This window comes from Acipenser ruthenus, chromosome 51 (genome assembly GCF_902713425.1).
Source record: "Acipenser ruthenus chromosome 51, fAciRut3.2 maternal haplotype, whole genome shotgun sequence".
Lineage (NCBI taxonomy): Eukaryota > Metazoa > Chordata > Actinopteri > Acipenseriformes > Acipenseridae > Acipenser > Acipenser ruthenus.
Genome location: NC_081239.1, coordinates 7,045,502 through 7,065,215, shown reverse-complemented (window position 1 = coordinate 7,065,215; position 19,714 = coordinate 7,045,502). Strand labels below are relative to the sequence as shown.

Below are 19,714 nucleotides of genomic sequence, written 5' to 3'. Positions count from 1 at the left end.
TGGGCTGGCCACGTCCTGCATTCCCTCTGCCTGCCGGTTGGGCCCGGTTGTTTGCTGCTGATGTGCAGGCCTGTAGGCGATGCCTTGGTTCACCCAGCAGAGCCGTGGGGACTGGAACTGTTCTGGTGACAGTCCGCGTCTGAGAAGCTCGCCAGCGGCTCCACCTGCCCCAGGCAGAGGCGCGGGGAGGGAGCAACACAGCCATCTGCTGGGACGCCTTGTGTACCCGGTGGGATTTCTGTAGGATCTCCTCCACGGCTGGCCCAAATATATGTCCTGTGGATATAGGCGCATCAAGCAGCGCGGTCTTATCCACATCAGGAACTCTGGTTTGTGACAGCCACAGCTGTCTATGAGCCACGATCAAGCTAGCCAGGCTCCGGCCAAGAGCTTGCCCTTGGAGACCGAAGATCTGCAGCAGTGTCCAAGTAAGCAGTAAGCACACTCACTGTGTTAGACAGCTGAGTTGCCTGTGCCCTGCTGTATATGGTGGTTCGTCACCCTACACTGAGTGTTCGGCCACATCGAGTCCCTCGCCAATCCACCTACCGACGGGGCCTTAACCACGGCCACGATGGTGGAGTCTACCGGGGGGAACCCTGCCAGGCCAAGCTTATCCGCGCCCTCCAAGGAGGCAAGCTGTGCGGCATGTTTCAGCACACTAGGACTTGAGGCTGGATGATCCCAGGAGAAGTGTACCTCCTCCATGAAGTCTGGGAAGGCTGGGAACTGCTGAGGGCGAGGAGCCATCGCCTGCGTCCAGAATACGGACCGGCACGGTTTCGCTGGTGGCGTCCAGGGGACCTGCAAGAAAGCTGCAGCGCATCCCATAAGAGCTGAAACTGAGCTGGACAATGGGGGTGCACTGACTTCCGAGGCCACCTCGAAGCAAGGTTCTTCCTCAGCATGAGTCTCACCCACCTGCATGTCAGAGGAGAAGGAGGCCCCCTCCCCAGAGGCCGCTATGAAGAGCATGTCCTCCTCTTGCATTGGCTGGGAGGGGGGGGGTATGGCAATTGGGGCTGCAACGGGGCCTGGGCAGCTGGTGCCTGTTTAGCCAAGAGCTCTAAGACCTGGGCCATCTGGGCCTTGAAATCCATAATGTCCCTTGCCTGCTTGGAACGTTTCACCCTTCTCGATTGTGGTGATGGGGAGCGACTGCGGGCAGCCTGCGCATCGGGGATGTCTAGCAGGGGGTCCTGGGACAGGTCATGGAGGAGGAGCTCTGGGGCTCCAAGAGCTGCCGACGGTCCAGCCATAGAGGACATGGAGCTCATCCTCATGGCCCTCCCCAAACGAGCTTCTTTCACCCGGGGCTGGAAAGCCTCACAGATGCTACCACTTGCACTGCACTCGAGCACTAATAAGTGTGAATGCCATGCGCTCACCTACTAGCGCTGTAGCAGAGGGTACCTCACACCTAGCACTGCGCACTGTGCACCACGTACCGTGCCACACCATATGTCCATGCAGTAGTGTAGTACCAAGCACCGTGTGCACCGTGCACCGCGTGCAGAGCCCGTGCCCACCAAGCACTAGCGTTGTGGCAGTGGGTACCAAGCACCCTACGCACTGAGGACCGTGCAGCGCTGTGACTGTGCACTGACGCTGACGCACTGGGTACTGTGTGCCGTATGCACTGAGCAGTTGTGCACCGAGATACCTGAGTATCAAGGGCTATGCGTGCGCCACGGTACCGAAGCACCGGGAGGCCGCTACACAATGTGCCTACCCTAAACGCATGGTCAACACACTGGTCAGAACGTAGCTTATACCAGGGGGATACAAGGCCGAAGCCCCTGCTGGGCGTGCTGAAGCAGACAGCAAAACACTATTTGTTTACAAGGCCCGATTAACCGAAGTGGGCGGGCCTACACAGCCGGCAGGGTCTACTCGACAGCGGGGATGCGGCAAGGCCTAGCCCCGTGGAGGAACTGTGTACTCTCCAGAAGAATAGACAACCACTCACGGATGACTGCACAGGCAGTCGCTCACACATGACGGACAGATACAAAGAGAGGCCTACCACGCAAGCGAGGAGGCTGCTGAAAGACAGAAAGGCAAAAAAGACTTGGTCTGGGAAAGCGGCAAGCCAGCTTTCAGCACGAATGCAAGTGAAATACAATCGACTCGATTCGACTCGAGAAGATCTTTTCTATCAATACGCTCAGCTCATCACAGAGGTCTTACCGTACCGTCTTGAGAAGGAAAAAGAGAAATGGCTTCCTTTGGATGGCAGTTTGGTGGGTGGGATCGAGTGCATCATCCCAGGAAGGGGCCTATCGGCAGCTCTGGTATAGAGAGCTCAGCGATACCTATCTAATGAGCAGGCATATCCCATATGTAATGTCTTTGGTGGTCGTCTTCGAATTGAAAGGGAACCCCAATTCCGACAGAATGAGGAATGTTATACAAATGAAGTGGGAACCTAATTAACATATCCCCCGTGCAAATATCAAAAGGGTTGACGTGGTCGGAGTGAGTATTTTCCATCTAAAGTGGTTCCGTTTGTTTAAAAAAGTCATAATGGAGATGGGAACCTATTTCAATCAGGCTGCCCTGAATATTAAAGTGTCTTCCAACAGTTCAGAACTCACTGTCTCCATCTGTTTGAACATGACTCTTATCCTGAACGATCATGGCGGGCTAGGAACGAGCCAATAGGTGTTGAAGATAACACAATGGTAGACCTGTGGTCAGCGTACTTGCCTGCCATGACGTCAATGACAGCTGCAGGTGTGGTTAGGTAGGGGATCAAGGTTGGACCATGATTAATTCTCATTAGCCTTAATTGGCCTGCACCTGTAGCCTGTAACCGTCCAATTCCAAGATGATCCAGCACCTTTAAAAGAAAACCTTTACAGCCAGTCAAGGGTGGCTTCCAACCAGTGGGCAGTGTGAGCTTATCTACAACCAGTACTGAACGGGAATACAAAAGAGAAGCTAAAACTGCCTTTGCGACTGAAATCTTCATTCCTGGACCGACGCTGGTGGAAGGGAAATACAGCAAAGTGGAAAGAGACGCTGCTGGTTTTCACATGCTGGGGGACAGGCTGAAGCCAGCAAATGACCTGGTAAAACCCAGGAACCAATTACTTCAACTGGACGCGGTTAACTGTCCAGTTAGTTTACATTGTTGTTGGTTTGTTTTGTTCTACAAATCCTGTTTGAACTGTTTATTTTCTTTATATCTCATCTCGCAACCAGGATTGTATTTTCTTTTGTCAAGTAAGCGAGCAAGTTTATTTTTTTCCCCTTTGTGAAGTTTAATAAACAAACTTGGATTATATTGGAAACAACTGTCTGCGTCGTCTGTGCACCCACACGCTCACTATATATATATATATATATATATATATATATATATATATATATATATATATATATATAATTTGGATGGAGGTGTTTTATCAGTTTTTATTAGTTAAAACGAATATCAGAAGCCCTATTTATAATGCAATCTTCATTAACAGTAATAATAATAATCATCATGACCATGAAACATAAATGTATTAATTGTTATTACAATTGAGAGCAAGAATTTAACATATTGTTCATTATTTCCTAAAGTTAGAACTTAAAAGTGATTCTATTAAATGTAATATTAAACTGCAGTTCCAATGTGCCTATTGTTGGACCTGCAATTTATTGTTCAAAGCCTTATCTCCATTTGTGACATTTGGTCCTTGTTTTTTTTTTCAGGTCAAAAAAGTCCCCTGGGTCGACATTGCACCCTAGTGCTCCCTAGTGGTCATGATGGGAATGGTGACCTATTGTTTGACCCTGGGGCCCCAGTAGGCTAAGAGAGGTCATATCTACAGAGTAGATAAAAACTCAAAATGAACGCAAAAATGCATAACAGTACCAGATCTGTGACCTTAAAGTAGCATAGCCTGCTTCATGACAGGAGGCACTTTGAATAAAGTCATGCTGTAACCCTTTCAAGACCAGCTTATTTATTTAAACCTGCAGACAATGTCAGCAACTGCTGGTGAGCTGGTGATCAGCTATGACTTGGGAACTGTTACAAAGTGAACAGCAAATAGATTCATTTAGGAGTGTAGACAACAAACAGCTGATATAGATCCATTCAACCAGAACCCAGTCTCCTGAACCACACTGTATAGAAAGGGATCCATCGCTATAGAGCAGTCTCTGTTCAGCCCCTGTGCTGCCCATCACCCAGTCTCCTGAACCACACTGTATAGAAAGGGATCCATCGCTATAGAGCAGTCTCTGTTCAGTCCCTGTGCTGCCCATCACCCAGTCTCCTGAACCACACTGTATAGAAAGGGATCCATCGCTATAGAGCAGTCTCTGTTCAGCCCCTGTGCTGCCCATCACCCAGTCTCCTGAACCACACTGTATAGAAAGGGATCCCTCACTATAGAGCAGTCTCTGTTCAGCCCCTGTGCTGCCCATCACCCAGTCTCCTGAACCACACTGTATAGAAAGGGATCCATCGCTATAGAGCAGTCTCTGTTCAGTCCCTGTGCTGCCCATCACCCAGTCTCCTGAACCACACTGTATAGAAAGGGATCCATCGCTATAGAGCAGTCTCTGTTCAGCCCCTGTGCTGCTCATCACCCAGTCTCCTGAACCACACTGTATAGAAAGGGATCCATCGCTATAGAGCAGCCTTGTCAGGGGACTGCAGTCTCTGTGATAATAGTAATAATAATAAAAAAAGATGCCATAGATTGAAACTTTATTGAAATAAATCAGCAAAAATACATTCAGAAATACAGAGTAGTAGAGCATCATTATCATGCACAACGCTTCATACAATACAATGACATGAATCACATATTTTCTTTGGTACAGCTCGAGTGATTTCTATGTGTTTGCATGAGATGAACATGTTTCATGAATGCATGGATTTGCCCCCCTCCCCTCTGCTCCCCATACACTATAATGCGAAATAAAACTTTTTCAGTGACCCTGTTATTTTTATGTTTTTTACAGTAATGTAAATTAAATATCATCAGAAAAAATAAGACATTTCCATTTAAATCATAAACTGTAGCAAACCACCCTACTCATAGCCTTAATGACTTCACCCCATGTTGCATTGCACCCTGCAGACTGCACATATATTTCTGTGTGATAATGCAGACCTATTTAAAGACCATAGGGGGCGCCACAGTGCTAGTGTATGCTGCAGCTTCACTTGCATTGCGACAGGCTCCAGTCCTGGAGGGCTTTTCCTCCAGGTAGAAACGCAGCCATGGTTGGAACGCAGACCTGGACTGGAAGAGACCAGCTTACTGAGCTGCACTAGGACAACTCGTCTCACTTACCAGACAGAGGCTCAGAGTGACCCAGGCTAGAGCTGCCCATATCATTGCACTGGAGGATCATGTGAAAAAGAGAACTGTCCTTCACCTGCCATCTACCTTAGCCCTGTCCTCCTGATAAGCAATTCAACACCTGTATCCTGGCTGTTGTTTGTAATGTAGACCTTCCAGGTGATTGTATAATTATACAGGAGCTTGCTCCCTTCCTCCCTCAGTAAATGTGTTTGTGGTGCCCTCTATGGGATTTAATAGTACACTGCAAGTTGTACATTCATTCTGTAAATCCATGCTCTGCCATGCCATGGGGAAGAGGCCTGTTACTCTGTTACCACTCTGAATATATTCTTTACAAGGTGAAAGAAACTTGCACCAGCAACTAATGTAACCTCTATTAGAATCATTTACTACATTAAAACACACATCATCACCTTAATATAAATATGTGCTGCACCAGTAAATAATTAAATATATATTTAAATTAACATTAAAATTAAAAAAACACCCCCATCAACTTAATATAAACCAGTAGACAATGTAAGATTAATATAAACCAGTGCTGCTCTGAAAGCCCACGCTTGTCATTGTGGGCGCTGGTATCTCACGGCATGAAGTACTTCTCCTCCTCCTCCTCCTCCTCCTCCTCCTCCTCCTCTTCCTCCTTGTGGAATATCTTCCCGTCTTGTTTTCTCCAGCGCAGATTAACACCGTCCATTGGAAAGTTCTTGGAGAGGTGCTCCCGAATCTGAAACAGCAGCACAAGAAACACAGTGTTATCAAGGAGCACCACATCTCTCTGTGTATCTATCAGGGAAACGAGAGGAAACTAGAAGGAACTAAAGGGAAGCAAAGTCAACGTGAGATTAGCTCATCAGTGTCACACGAAGCCCAGTACACAGGAAGCAGTGTCAGTTTGGATTTCTGAAAGAGAATGTCACCTACCTGCTCTAAAATGGCTTCACTCACTTTGGGGTCTTCAAGATTCATTCCTTTGGGTACGTTTAGTTTGACCCTTGCTATTGCCATCTTATCTGTGCAGACAAACAGAAGAGTTCACACAGCCATTAACATAAGCATATTTGCATGTGTCTTGCAGATGATTCTCTGATTTCCCTGTTAAAATGCACGTCACATTAGTGCAGAGCTTGCATGTAAAACAATAAGACCCCACGTAGTGTGTAACGAGCAGCACAGAAGAGTTCACACAGCCATTAAATAAACCCCATGTCAAACAATAAGACCCCACGTAGTCTGTAATGTGCAGACAAACAGAAGAGTTCGCTTATATAGCTCTAGTGGATCACATGACACGTGAGGTGGGCTGTCAATCACACTGAACAAACTGCCATCTTCAAACTGCACTTACCTTGAGAGACCGGAGTGGAAGAGGGGCTCGAGGATTCTGCTTCTGTAACAAGAAAGAGAGAAAAAATAAAGTTTATAACAAAGCCAGATTCCTGCAGTGGTTCTGAATCCACTGAAGTGATTACACTGCATACCTTGAGAGACCGGAGTGGAAGGGGGGCTTGTGGGGTCTGAATCTGTAAAGAAAACACACAACAACAAGATTTAGAGTTTCCTGTTTCCAGTGTATTGTTCAAATGCATTTCAATGAAACTGTGTCTATGCTGCTATCTCCACCAGGGCAATGCTGACAATGACATGGTTTATTGTTTTCAAATAAATATAATAAAAAGACAGTATGAATGTATATCACAGCACACGTCTCTCCTGGGTATAACAATGAGGGGTAGCTGCTCCCTCTCACACTCTTAATGACCGGGCTGGTTTCTGGTTCTTCAGATCTCTAGGCTACACCCTGCCCTGCTCTGGAGGTCAGACAGCTACTGTAGGATCAGATGGACTGAGCCTCTGAGTCCCTGCTCACAGACTGGGGTACAAACACTGAGCTGAATAAGTAAATAAACCCCATTTAAAACAATAAGACCCACGTAGTCTGTAATGTGCAGCACAGAACGGGAGCAGCGTTCCCTTTTTAGATTTTGAGAAATGTGCCGTTATAACTGAGAAAGGATCAATTACACTATGTAACACAATTTTTGTTCCTGGGTAGTAAGTGTTATTTCCTAATTGCTTATGCCTCAAAAGTATAGAAAATGGCTATTATTCCCCACAAACTTTGCTTTTGTGACCAGGACAGTGATATTTGAAAATTTACCTATTTCCAATGAGAAAACGGCGAATTTGTGTCTTTTCGTTCACATAACGTCAGAAAAAAACAACATATGAATCCAAATTAACATGTATTTATACTAAAGTAATACAAAAATGACTACAAAAGATTTAGAAGTGAGTAGTTTTTCGAGATTTACAATTATACTGTAAATCACTTTCACGAATCAGCCCCCTTGTGTAGTCTCCCATCATGTTCTCGTTATACTGTCCTTGGTAGCGGCGTTCAAAGTCCAGTATATCCTGGTGGAAGCGCTCGCCTTGCTCCTCCGAGTACGCTCCCATGTTCTCCTTGAATTTATCAAGATGAGCATCAAGGATATGGACTTTGAGGGACATCCTACAGCCCATTGTGCCGTAGTTCTTCGCCAGAGTCTCAACCAGCTCCACATAGTTTTCGGCCTTGTGATTGCCCAGGAAGCCCTGAACCACTGCGACAAAGCTGTTCCAAGCCGCTTTCTCCTTACTAGTGAGCTTCTTGGGGAATTCATTGCACTCCAGGATCTTCTTTATCTGTGGTCCGACGAAGACACCGGCTTTGACCTTTGCCTCAGACAGCTTAGGGAAGAAGTCTTGAAGGTACTTGAAGGCTGCCGACTCCTTATCTAGAGCTCTGACAAATTGTTTCATAAGGACCAATTTGATGTGCAGTGGTGGCATCAGCACCTTCTGGGGGTCCACCAGTGGCTCCCACTTGACGTTGTTCCTCCCCACAGAGAACTCGGTCCGCTGTGGCCAGTGCCGCCTCACACATCTTAGCAGATGCTTCCACGGAGTACTTTTTCGCTCTTGTCTTGATAAATTGGCCGCAGACATAGCAAAATGCGTCTGCCGGATGCTTGCAGCCTCTTGATGCCATCTCACAAAAATGCAGATATGTATCCACTTAGGCAGCTGGAACTAAACTGAACTGGTGGGCTTGAGGCCCCTGTATTTATACTACTATTTATAATACTGGAAAGTTCTAGATGTTACTCCAAGTTTACTCAGCAATGAATCTATCTGGAATGTTCTGGAAAATAGGTAATTTTCAAAATATCACTGTCCTGGTCACAAAAGCAAAGTTTGTGGGGAATAATAGCCATTTTCTATACTTTTGAGGCATAAGCAATTAGGAAATAACACTTACTACCCAGGAACCAAAAATAAATAAATAATTGTTACACAGTGTTATCAGTGAGGAACCTTCGACGACGCACTAACCCTTTGAAAGTATTCATTTTGTTTCATTATACAATTTTGAAATATAATTTAATTTAAAAAAACTGCCTTGGTTTAATATTGCTAATTACAGCTTTATTAAAACACAGGTAGCATAGAAAGAAATAAAGTAAACAATCATTAAACATGCAATTCATTTTCCTTCCATACTTCAAGAAAGAGCCGCCTTGAACACAGTGTCTTAGATCTCAGTTTTCAGCATAGTGAATGCAGTGTCTTAGACCTCAGTTTTCAGTATAATGAATGCAGTGTCTTAGACCTCAGTTTTCATTATATTGAATGCAGTGTCTTAGACCTCAGTTTTCAGCATAGTGAATGCAGTGTCTTAGACGTCAGTTTTAAGCATAGTGAATGCAGTGTCTTAGATCTCAGTTTTCAGCATAGTGAAAGCAGTGTCTTAGACCTCAGTTTTCAGTATAGTGAATGCAGTGTCTTAGACCTCAGTTTTCAGTATAGTGAATGCAGTGTCTTAGACCTCAGTTTTCAGCATAGTGAATACAGTGTCTTAGACCTCAGTTTTCAGCATAGTGAATGCAGTGTCTTAGATCTCAGTTTTCAGTATAGTGAATGCAGTGTCTTAGACCTCAGTTTTCAGTATAGTGAAAGCAGTGTCTTAGATCTCAGTTTTCAGTATAGTGAATGCAGTGTCTTAGATCTCAGTTTTCAGCATAGAGAATGCAGTGTCTTAAATCTCAGTTTTCAGCATAGTGAATGCAGTGCCTTAGACCTCAGTTTTCAGCATAGTAAATGCAGTGTCTTAGATCTCAGTTTTCAGCATAGTGAAAGGAGTGTCTTAGACCTCAGTTTTCAGTATAGTGAAAGCAGTGTCTTAGACCTCAGTTTTCAGTATAGTGAAAGCAGTGTCTTAGATCTCAGTTTTCAGTATAGTGAATGCAGTGTCTTAGACCTCAGTTTTCAGCATAGTGAATGCAGTGTCTTAGATCTCAGTTTTCAGCATAGTGAAAGCAGTGTCTTAGACCTCAGTTTTCAGTATAGTGAATGCAGTGTCTTAGACCTCAGTTTTCAGCATAGTGAATGCAGTGTCTTAGATCTCAGTTTTCAGCATAGTGAATGCAGTGTCTTAGACCTCAGTTTTCAGCATAGTGAAAGCAGTGTCTTAGATGTCAGTTTTCAGTATAGTGAATGCAGTGTCTTAGACCTCAGTTTTCAGTATAGTGAATGCAGTGTCTTAGATCTCAGTTTTCAGCATTGTGAATGCAGTGTCTTAGACCTCAGTTTTCAGCACAGTGAATACAGTGTCTTAGATCTCAGTTTTCAGTATAGTGAATGCAGTGTCTTAGATCTCAGTTTTCAGTATAGTGAATGCAGTGTCATAGACCTCAGTTTTCAGTATAGTGAATGCAGTGTATTAGACCTCAGTTTTCAGCATAGTGAATACAGTGTCTTAGACCTCAGTTTTCAGTATAGTGAATGCAGTGTCTTAGATCTCAGTTTTCAGTATAGTGAATGCAGTGTCTTAGACCTCAGTTTTCAGTATAGTGAAAGCAGTGTCTTAGATCTCAGTTTTCAGTATAGTGAATGCAGTGTCTTAGATCTCAGTTTTCAGCATAGAGAATGCAGTGTCTTAAATCTCAGTTTTCAGCATAGTGAATGCAGTGCCTTAGACCTCAGTTTTCAGCATAGTAAATGCAGTGTCTTAGATCTCAGTTTTCAGCATAGTGAAAGCAGTGTCTTAGACCTCAGTTTTCAGTATAGTGAAAGCAGTGTCTTAGATCTCAGTTTTCAGTATAGTGAATGCAGTGTCTTAGACCTCAGTTTTCAGCATAGTGAATGCAGTGTCTTAGATCTCAGTTTTCAGCATAGTGAAAGCAGTGTCTTAGACCTCAGTTTTCAGTATAGTGAATACAGTGTCTTAGACCTCAGTTTTCAGCATAGTGAATGCAGTGTCTTAGATCTCAGTTTTCAGCATAGTGAAAGCAGTGTCTTAGACCTCAGTTTTCAGTATAGTGAATGCAGTGTCTTAGACCTCAGTTTTCAGCATAGTGAATGCAGTGTCTTAGATCTCAGTTTTCAGCATAGTGAATGCAGTGTCTTAGACCTCAGTTTTCAGCATAGTGAAAGCAGTGTCTTAGATGTCAGTTTTCAGTATAGTGAATGCAGTGTCTTAGACCTCAGTTTTCAGTATAGTGAATGCAGTGTCTTAGATCTCAGTTTTCAGCATTGTGAATGCAGTGTCTTAGACCTCAGTTTTCAGCACAGTGAATACAGTGTCTTAGATCTCAGTTTTCAGTATAGTGAATGCAGTGTCTTAGATCTCAGTTTTCAGTATAGTGAATGCAGTGTCATAGACCTCAGTTTTCAGTATAGTGAATGCAGTGTATTAGACCTCAGTTTTCAGCATAGTGAATACAGTGTCTTAGACCTCAGTTTTCAGTATAGTGAATGCAGTGTCTTAGATCTCAGTTTTCAGTATAGTGAATGCAGTGTCTTAGACCTCAGTTTTCAGTATAGTGAAAGCAGTGTCTTAGATCTCAGTTTTCAGTATAGTGAATGCAGTGTCTTAGATCTCAGTTTTCAGCATAGAGAATGCAGTGTCTTAAATCTCAGTTTTCAGCATAGTGAATGCAGTGCCTTAGACCTCAGTTTTCAGCATAGTGAATGCAGTGTCTTAGACCTCAGTTTTCAGTATAGTGAATGCAGTGCCTTAGACCTCAGTTTTCAGCATAGTGAATGCAGTGTCTTAGACCTCAGTTTTCAGCATAGTGAATGCAGTGTCTTAGACCTCAGTTTTCAGTATAATGAATGCAGTGTCTTAGACCTCAGTTTTCATTATATTGAATGCAGTGTCTTAGACCTCAGTTTTCAGCATAGTGAATGCAGTGTCTTAGATCTCAGTTTTCAGCATAGTGAATGCAGTGTCTTAGACCTCAGTTTTCAGCATAGTGAAAGCAGTGTCTTAGATCTCAGTTTTCAGTATAGTGAATGCAGTGTCTTAGATCTCAGTTTTCAGCATTGTGAATGCAGTGTCTTAAATCTCAGTTTTCAGCATAGTGAATGCAGTGCCTTAGACCTCAGTTTTCAGCATAGTGAATGCAGTGTCTTAGACCTCAGTTTTCAGTTTAGTGAATGCAGTGTCTTAAATCTCAGTTTTCAGCATAGTGAATGCAGTGCCTTAGACCTCAGTTTTCAGCATAGTGAATGCAGTGTCTTAGACCTCAGTTTTCAGTATAGTGAATGCAGTGTCTTAGATCTCAATTTTCAGTATAGTGAATGCAGTGTCTTCGATCTCAGTTTTCAGTATAGTGAATGCAGTGTCTTAGACCTCAGTTTTCAGTATAGTGAATGCATGCTTTGCCATTGTTGCCGTCTTATTTGCTTTCTTGTTCTCTCTACATGTTTATGACTGGCAATATGATCTTTTAATGGTATTGACTCATCCATGATCAATGGCAGCAAAACTTGAACAATAGTGTCCCACCATCCTCATAGAGATAATAGGATTTTGTTTCAGCAGAGACACGTGAGTGAAGTCACCTAAACTCAACTTGCAAACAAATGCACGTGGTATGTCATCTTCAATCACTACACTGTACTGTACATTACATTTTTACCAGTTTCTAAATGCTTGATATGATGGTATTTCTGAAATGTTTGTTTTTTAAAAGGGAAATAAAACAAAACCCGTGAAAGTATGAGTATTGTGATTTTAATTTATGTTTATTTATGTTGACTATTTATACTTCTAAATAATGCAGTAAGATTGTGCTTCAAAAACGTTTTCAATTATACGATGAGTTCAAAACTGCGACGTTCCTAAGCAGCACCGGGCAGCCCTCTCCATAGAGGCAGAATCTCCAGACTCCTGCTTCACCCGCCCTGCACTACTGGATTCACTGGAGCCCGAGCGAGCTCTGTACTAATGTGATGTGCATTTTAACAGGGAAATCAGAGAATCATCTCCAAGACACACGGAAACATGCTTATGTTAATGCTTTGCACGAATGCTCTCAAAATGAGATGTTGGAGTCTCGAGGGAGGCTGATATTTGATAACTTGTAAAAGTTAATAAACTGAGTGGAAGGTTGTTGCCAGTTACTGTGTAAAATGTGCGCATTTTACGCTTAGAGGGAACGCTGAATGTGAGTTAAGTGCAGGGCTCAGGTGAGGTGCTGGTACATAGAACACAAGAAGCAGACGTGTAGAGGTAGATTTTCAGAGATGAACTCTTGTGTTTAGATGTTTAGAGGAGTGTCTAATGTTAGGGCAGTTTTCAACAGTATAAAGAGGGTTACCTGAAGACAGATTATTTGTACTGGACAATATAATGTAACTCTATACATTAGGATTCCAAACCGAAAGACAACCGTCTGCTCTCCTAGTGTTGTTGCTGAATAGTTGCACACAGCTCTCCCACAGCTGATATAGCTCTAGTGGATCACATGACACATGAGGTGGGCTGTCAATCACACTGAACAGACTGCCATCTTCAAACTGCACTTACCTTGAGAGACCGGAGTGGAAGGGGGGCTTGTAGGGTCTGAATCTGTAAAGAAAACACACGACAAGAAGATTTAGTGTTTCCTGTTTCAAGTGTATTGTTCAAATGCATTTCAATGAATCTGTGTCTATGCTGCTGTCTCCACCAGGACAATAAATAAATACTAATACAATCAAACAATAAGTAATTTATTACAAAGCCACATTCAAACTGAACTAGTGCACTCCATACCTTTAGAGGCTGTTGATGAGAGAAGGCTTGAGAGGTTTGGATTTGCAGGAGTAAAAATATATCATTGCCTTTCTACATTATTGTTTAAATATATTTGAGCGACACCGTGTGTGTGTGTGTATGTGTGTGTGTGTGTCAGTGTGTGTGTATGTGTGTGTGTGTGTCAGTGTGTGTCAGTGTGTGTGTCAGTGTGTGTGTATGTGTGTGTGTGTGTCAGTGTGTGTGTGTATGTGTGTGTCAGTGTGTATCAGTGTGTCTGTGTGTGTTTGTCAGTGTGTGTGTCAGTGTGTATGTATCATTGTGTGTGTGTGTGTGTGTATAGTGTATTTGAGAGTGTGTGTGAGTATTTGTGTGTGTGTGTGTCAGTGGGTGTGTGTGTGTCAGTGTGTGTGTGTGTGTCAGTGTGTGTCTGTGTGTGTGTGTCAGTGTGTGTCTGTGTGTGTGTGTGTGTCAGTGTCTGTGTGTGTGTGTCAGTGTGTGTCTGTGTGTGTGTGTGTGTGTCAGTGTCTGTGTGTGTGTGTGTGTGTGTGTGAGTGTCTTTGTGTGTCAGTTTGTGTGTGTGTGTGTGTGTCAGTGTGTGTGTGTCAGTGTGTCTGTCAATGTGTGTGTGTGTGTGTCAGTGTGTGTGTGTCAGTGTGTGTGTGTGTGTGTCAGTGTGTATTTGTGTGTGTGTGTGTGTGTGTGTGTCAGTGTGTGTCTGTGTGTGTGTGTCAGTGTCTGTGTGTGTGTGTGTGTGTGTGTGTGTGTGTGTGTGTGTGTGGTGCTGTCCTCACCAGGGCAATAAATAAATGCTAATAAATTCAAACAATAAGTCATTTATTACAAAGCCACATTCAAATTGAACTGATACAATGGTGAACTCACTGTTAAATTAGTGAGGATGATAACAACACTGAGATTCATTTATAACTCATGGTGTGGGCTGTCAGTCACACTAAACAACCTGCCATCTTCAAACTGCACTTACCTTGAGAGAGCGGAGTGGAAGAGGGGCTCGAGGATTCTGCTCCTGTAACAAGAAAAAGAGAAAAAAAGAAAGTTTATAACAAAGCCAGATTCCTGCAGTGGTCCTGAATCCACTGAAGTGATTACACTGCATACCTTGAGAGACCGGAGTGGAAGGGGGGCTTGTAGGGTCTGACACTGTAAAGAAAACACACAACAACAAGATTTAGTGTTTCCTGTTTCAAGTGTATTGTTCAAATGCATTTCAATGAAACTGTGTCTATGCTGCTGTCTCCACCAGGGCAATGCTGACAATGACATGGTTTATTGTTTTCAAATAAATATAATAAATAGACAGTAAGAATGTATATCACAGCACACGTCTCTCCTGGGTATAACAATGAGGGGTAGCTGCTCCCTGTCACACTCTTAATGACCGGGCTGGATTCTGGTTCTTCAGATCTCTAGGCTACACCCTGCCCTGCTCTGGAGGTCAGACAGCTACTGTAGGATCAGATGGACTGAGCCTCTGAGTCCCTGCTCACAGACTGGGGTACAAACATTGAGCTGAATAATTAAATAAACCCCATGTCAAACAATAAGACCCACGTAGTCTGTAATGTGCAGCACAGAAGAGTTCACACAGCCATTAAATAAACCCCATGTCAAACAATAAGACCCCACGTAGTCTGTAATGTGCAGCACAGAAGAGTTCACACAGCCATTAAATAAACCCCATGTAAAACAATAAGACCCCACGTAGTCTGTAATGTGCAGCACAGAACGGGAGCAGCGTTCCCTTTTTAGATTCTGAGAAATGTGCCGTTTTAACTGAGAAAGGATCAATTACACTATGTAACACAATTTTTGTTCCTGGGTAGTAAGTGTTATTTCCTAATTGCTTATGCCTCAAAAGTATAGAAAATGGCTATTATTCCCCACAAACTTTGCTTTTGTGACCAGGACAGTGATATTTTGAAATTTACCTATTTCCAATGAGAAAACGGGCGAATTTGCGTCTTTTCGTTCACATAAAGTCAGAAAAAAACAACATATGAATCCAAATTAACATGTATTTATACTAAAGTAATACAAAAATGACTACAAAAGATTTAGAAGTGAGTAGTTTTTCGAGATTTACAATTATACTGTAAATCACTTTCACGAATCAGCCCCCAAATGTAGTCTCCCATCATGTTCTCGTTATACTGTCCTTGGTAGCGGCGTTCAAAGTCCAGTATATCCTGGTGGAAGCGCTCGCCTTGCTCCTCCGAGTACGCTCCCATGTTCTCCTTGAATTTATCAAGATGAGCATCAAGGATATGGACTTTGAGGGACATCCTACAGCCCATTGTGCCGTAGTTCTTCGCCAGAGTCTCAACCAGCTCCACATAGTTTTCGGCCTTGTGATTGCCCAGGAAGCCCTGAACCACTGCGACAAAGCTGTTCCAAGCCGCTTTCTCCTTACTAGTGAGCTTCTTGGGGAATTCATTGCACTCCAGGATCTTCTTTATCTGTGGTCCGACGAAGACACCGGCTTTGACCTTTGCCTCAGACAGCTTAGGGAAGAAGTCTTGAAGGTACTTGAAGGCTGCCGACTCCTTATCTAGAGCTCTGACAAATTGTTTCATAAGGACCAATTTGATGTGCAGTGGTGGCATCAGCACCTTCTGGGGGTCCACCAGTGGCTCCCACTTGACGTTGTTCCTCCCCACAGAGAACTCGGTCCGCTGTGGCCAGTCCCGCCTCACACATCTTAGCAGATGCTTCCACGGAGTACTTTTTCGCTCTTGTCTTGATAAATTGGCCGCAGACATAGCAAAATGCGTCTGCCGGATGCTTGCAGCCTCTTGATGCCATCTCACAAAAATGCAGATATGTATCCACTTAGGCAGCTGGAACTAAACTGAACTGGTGGGCTTGAGGCCCCTGTATTTATACTACTCTTTATAATACTGGAAAGTTCTAGATGTTACTCCAAGTTTACTCAGCAATGAATCTATCTGGAATGTTCTGGAAAATAGGTAATTTTCAAAATATCACTGTCCTGGTCACAAAAGCAAAGTTTGTGGGGAATAATAGCCATTTTCTATACTTTTGAGGCATAAGCAATTAGGAAATAACACTTACTACCCAGGAACCAAAAAAAAAAAAAAAATTGTTACACAGTGTTATCAGTGAGGAACCTTCGACGACGCACTAACCCTTTGAAAGTATTCATTTTGTTTCATTATACAATTTTGAAATATAATTTAATTTAAAAAAACTGCCTTGGTTTAATATTGCTAATTACAGCTTTATTAAAACACAGGTAGCATAGAAAGAAATAAAGTAAACAATCATTAAACATGCAATTCATTTTCCTTCCATACTTCAGGAAAGAGCCGCCTTGAACACAGTTTCTTAGATCTCAGTTTTCAGCATAGTGAATGCAGTGTCTTAGACCTCAGTTTTCAGTATAATGAATGCAGTGTCTTAGACCTCAGTTTTCATTATATTGAATGCAGTGTCTTAGACATCAGTTTTCAGTATAGTGAATGCAGTGTCTTAGATCTCAGTTTTCAGCATAGTGAATGCAGTGTCTTAGACCTCAGTTTTCAGCATAGTGAAAGCAGTGTCTTAGACCTCAGTTTTCAGCATAGTGAATGCAGTGTCTTAGACCTCAGTTTTCAGCATAGTGAATGCAGTGTCTTAGACCTCAGTTTTCAGCATAGTGAATGCAGTGTCTTAGATCTCAGTTTTCAGTATAGTGAATGCAGTGTCTTAGACCTGTTTTCAGCATAGTGAATGCAGTGTCTTAGACCTCAGTTTTCAGCATAGTGAATGCAGTGTCTTAGACCTCAGTTTTCAGCATAGTGAATGCAGTGTCTTAGACCTCAGTTTTCAGCATAGTGAAAGCAGTGTCTTAGATCTCAGTTTTCAGTATAGTGAATGCGGTGTCTTAGACCTCAGTTTTCAGCATAGTGAATGCTGTGTAGACCTCAGTTTTCAGCATAGTGAATGCAGTGTCTTAGATCTCAGTTTTCAGCATAGTGAATGCAGTGTCTTAGATCTCAGTTTTCAGCATAGTGAATGCAGTGTCTTAGATCTCAGTTTTCAGTATAGTGAATGCAGTGTCTTAGACCTCAGTTTTCAGCATAGTGAATGCAGTGTCTTAGATCTCAGTTTTCAGTATAGTGAATGCAGTGTCTTAGATCTCAGTTTTCAGCATAGTGAAAGCAGTGTCTTAGATCTCAGTTTTCAGCATAGTGAATGCAGTGTCTTAGACCTCAGTTTTCAGCATAGTGAATGCAGTGTCTTAGATCTCAGTTTTCAGTATAGTGAATGCAGTGTCTTAGATCTCAGTTTTCAGTATAGTGAATGCAGTGTCTTAGATCTCAGTTTTCAGTATAGTGAAAGCAGTGTCTTAGATCTCAGTTTTCAGTATAGTGAATGCAGTGTCTTAGATCTCAGTTTTCAGTATAGTGAATGCAGTGTCTTAGACCTCAGTTTTCAGCATAGTGAATGCAGTGTCTTAGATCTCAGTTTTCAGCATAGTGAATGCAGTGTAGACCTCAGTTTTCAGCATAGTGAATGCAGTGTCTTAGATCTCAGTTTTCAGCATAGTGAATGCAGTGTCTTAGACCTCAGTTTTCAGCATAGTGAATGCAGTGTCTTAGATCTCAGTTTTCAATATAGTGAATGCAGTGTCTTAGACCTCAGTTTTCAGCATAGTGAATGCAGTGTCTTAGATCTCAGTTTTCAGTATAGTGAATGCAGTGTCTTAGATCTCAGTTATCAGCATAGTGAAAGCAGTGTCTTAGATCTCAGTTTTCAGCATAGTGAACGCAGTGTCTTAGATCTCAGTTTTCAGTATAGTGAATGCAGTGTCTTAGATCTCAGTTTTCAGTATAGTGAATGCAGTGTCTTAGACCTCAGTTTTCAGCATAGTGAATGCAGTGTCTTAGATCTCAGTTTTCAGTATAGTGAATGCAGTGTCTTAGATCTCAGTTTTCAGCATAGTGAAAGCAGTGTCTTAGATCTCAGTTTTCAGCATAGTGAACGCAGTGTCTTAGATCTCAGTTTTCAGTATAGTGAATGCAGTGTCTTAGATCTCAGTTTTCAGTATAGTGAATGCAGTGTCTTAGATCTCAGTTTTCAGTATAGTGAATGCAGTGTCTTAGATCTCAGTTTTCAGCATAGTGAATGCAGTGTCTTAGACCTCAGTTTTCAGTATAGTGAATGCAGTGTCTTAGACCTCAGTTTTCAGCATAGTGAATGCAGTGTCTTAGACCTCAGTTTTCAGTATAGTGAATGCAGTGTCTTAGATCTCAGTTTTCAGTATAGTGAATGCATGCTTTGCCATTGTTGCCGTCTTATTTGCTTTCTTGTTTCCTCTACATGTTTATGACTGGCAATATGATCTTTTAATGGTATTGACTCATACATGATCAACGGCAGCAAAACTTGAAAAATAGTGTCCCACCATCCTCATAGAGATAATAGGATTTTGTTTCAGCAGAGACACGTGAGTGAAGTCACCTAAACTCAACTTGCAAACAAATGCACGTGGTATGTCATCTTCAATCACTACACTGTAGTGTACATTACATTTTTACCAGTTTCTAAACGCTTGATATGATGGTATTTCTGAAATGTTTGTTTTTTAAAAGGGAAATAAAACAAAACCCGTGAAAGTATGAGTATTGTGATTTTTATTTATGTTTATTTATGTTGACTATTTATACTTCTAAATAATGCAGTAAGATTGTGCTTCAAAAACGTTTTCAATTATATGATGAGTTCAAAACTGCGACGTTCCTAAGCATCACCGGGCAGCCCTCTCCATAGAGGCAGAATCTCCAGACTCCTGCTTCACCCGCCCTGCACTACTGGATTCACTGGAGCCCCAGCGAGCTCTGCACGAATGTGACGTACATTTTAACAGGGAAATCAGAGAATCATCTCCAAGACACACGGAAACATGCTTATGTTAATGCTTTGCACGAATGCTCTCAAAATGAGATGTTGGAGTCTCGAGGGAGGCTGATATTTGATAACTTGTAAAAGTTAATAAACTGAGTGGAAGGTTGTTGCCAGTTACTGTGTAAAATGTGCGCATTTTACGCTTAGAGGGAACGCTGAATGTGAGTTAAGTGCAGGGCTCAGGTGAGGTGCTGGTACCTAGAACACAAGAAGCCGACGTGTAGAGGTAGATTTTCAGAGATGAACTCTTGTGTTTAGATGTTTAGAGGAGTGTCTAATGTTTGGGCAGTTTTCAACAGTATAAAGAGGGTTACCTGAAGACAGATTATTTGTACTGGACAATATAATGTAACTCTATACATTAGGATTCCAAACCGAAAGACAACCGTCTGCTCTCCTAGTGTTG

General features: G+C 42.7%; 1 protein-coding gene across 1 annotated transcript in view; it reads right to left on the bottom strand.

Moving 5' to 3' along the window:
• Positions 1-453: 453 nt before the first annotated feature.
• LOC117419783 (macrophage mannose receptor 1-like) overlaps positions 454-19,714 on the bottom strand; it is a 54,892-nt gene continuing 35,631 nt past the window's right edge. The window contains exons 4-6 of the mRNA XM_059015736.1: positions 6,237-6,325; positions 871-993; positions 454-639 (exon numbers count right to left, since the gene is read on the bottom strand). Coding sequence (XP_058871719.1) covers positions 454-639; positions 871-993; positions 6,237-6,325 — 398 coding nt within the window. The remainder of the gene's footprint in view (positions 640-870; positions 994-6,236; positions 6,326-19,714) is intronic.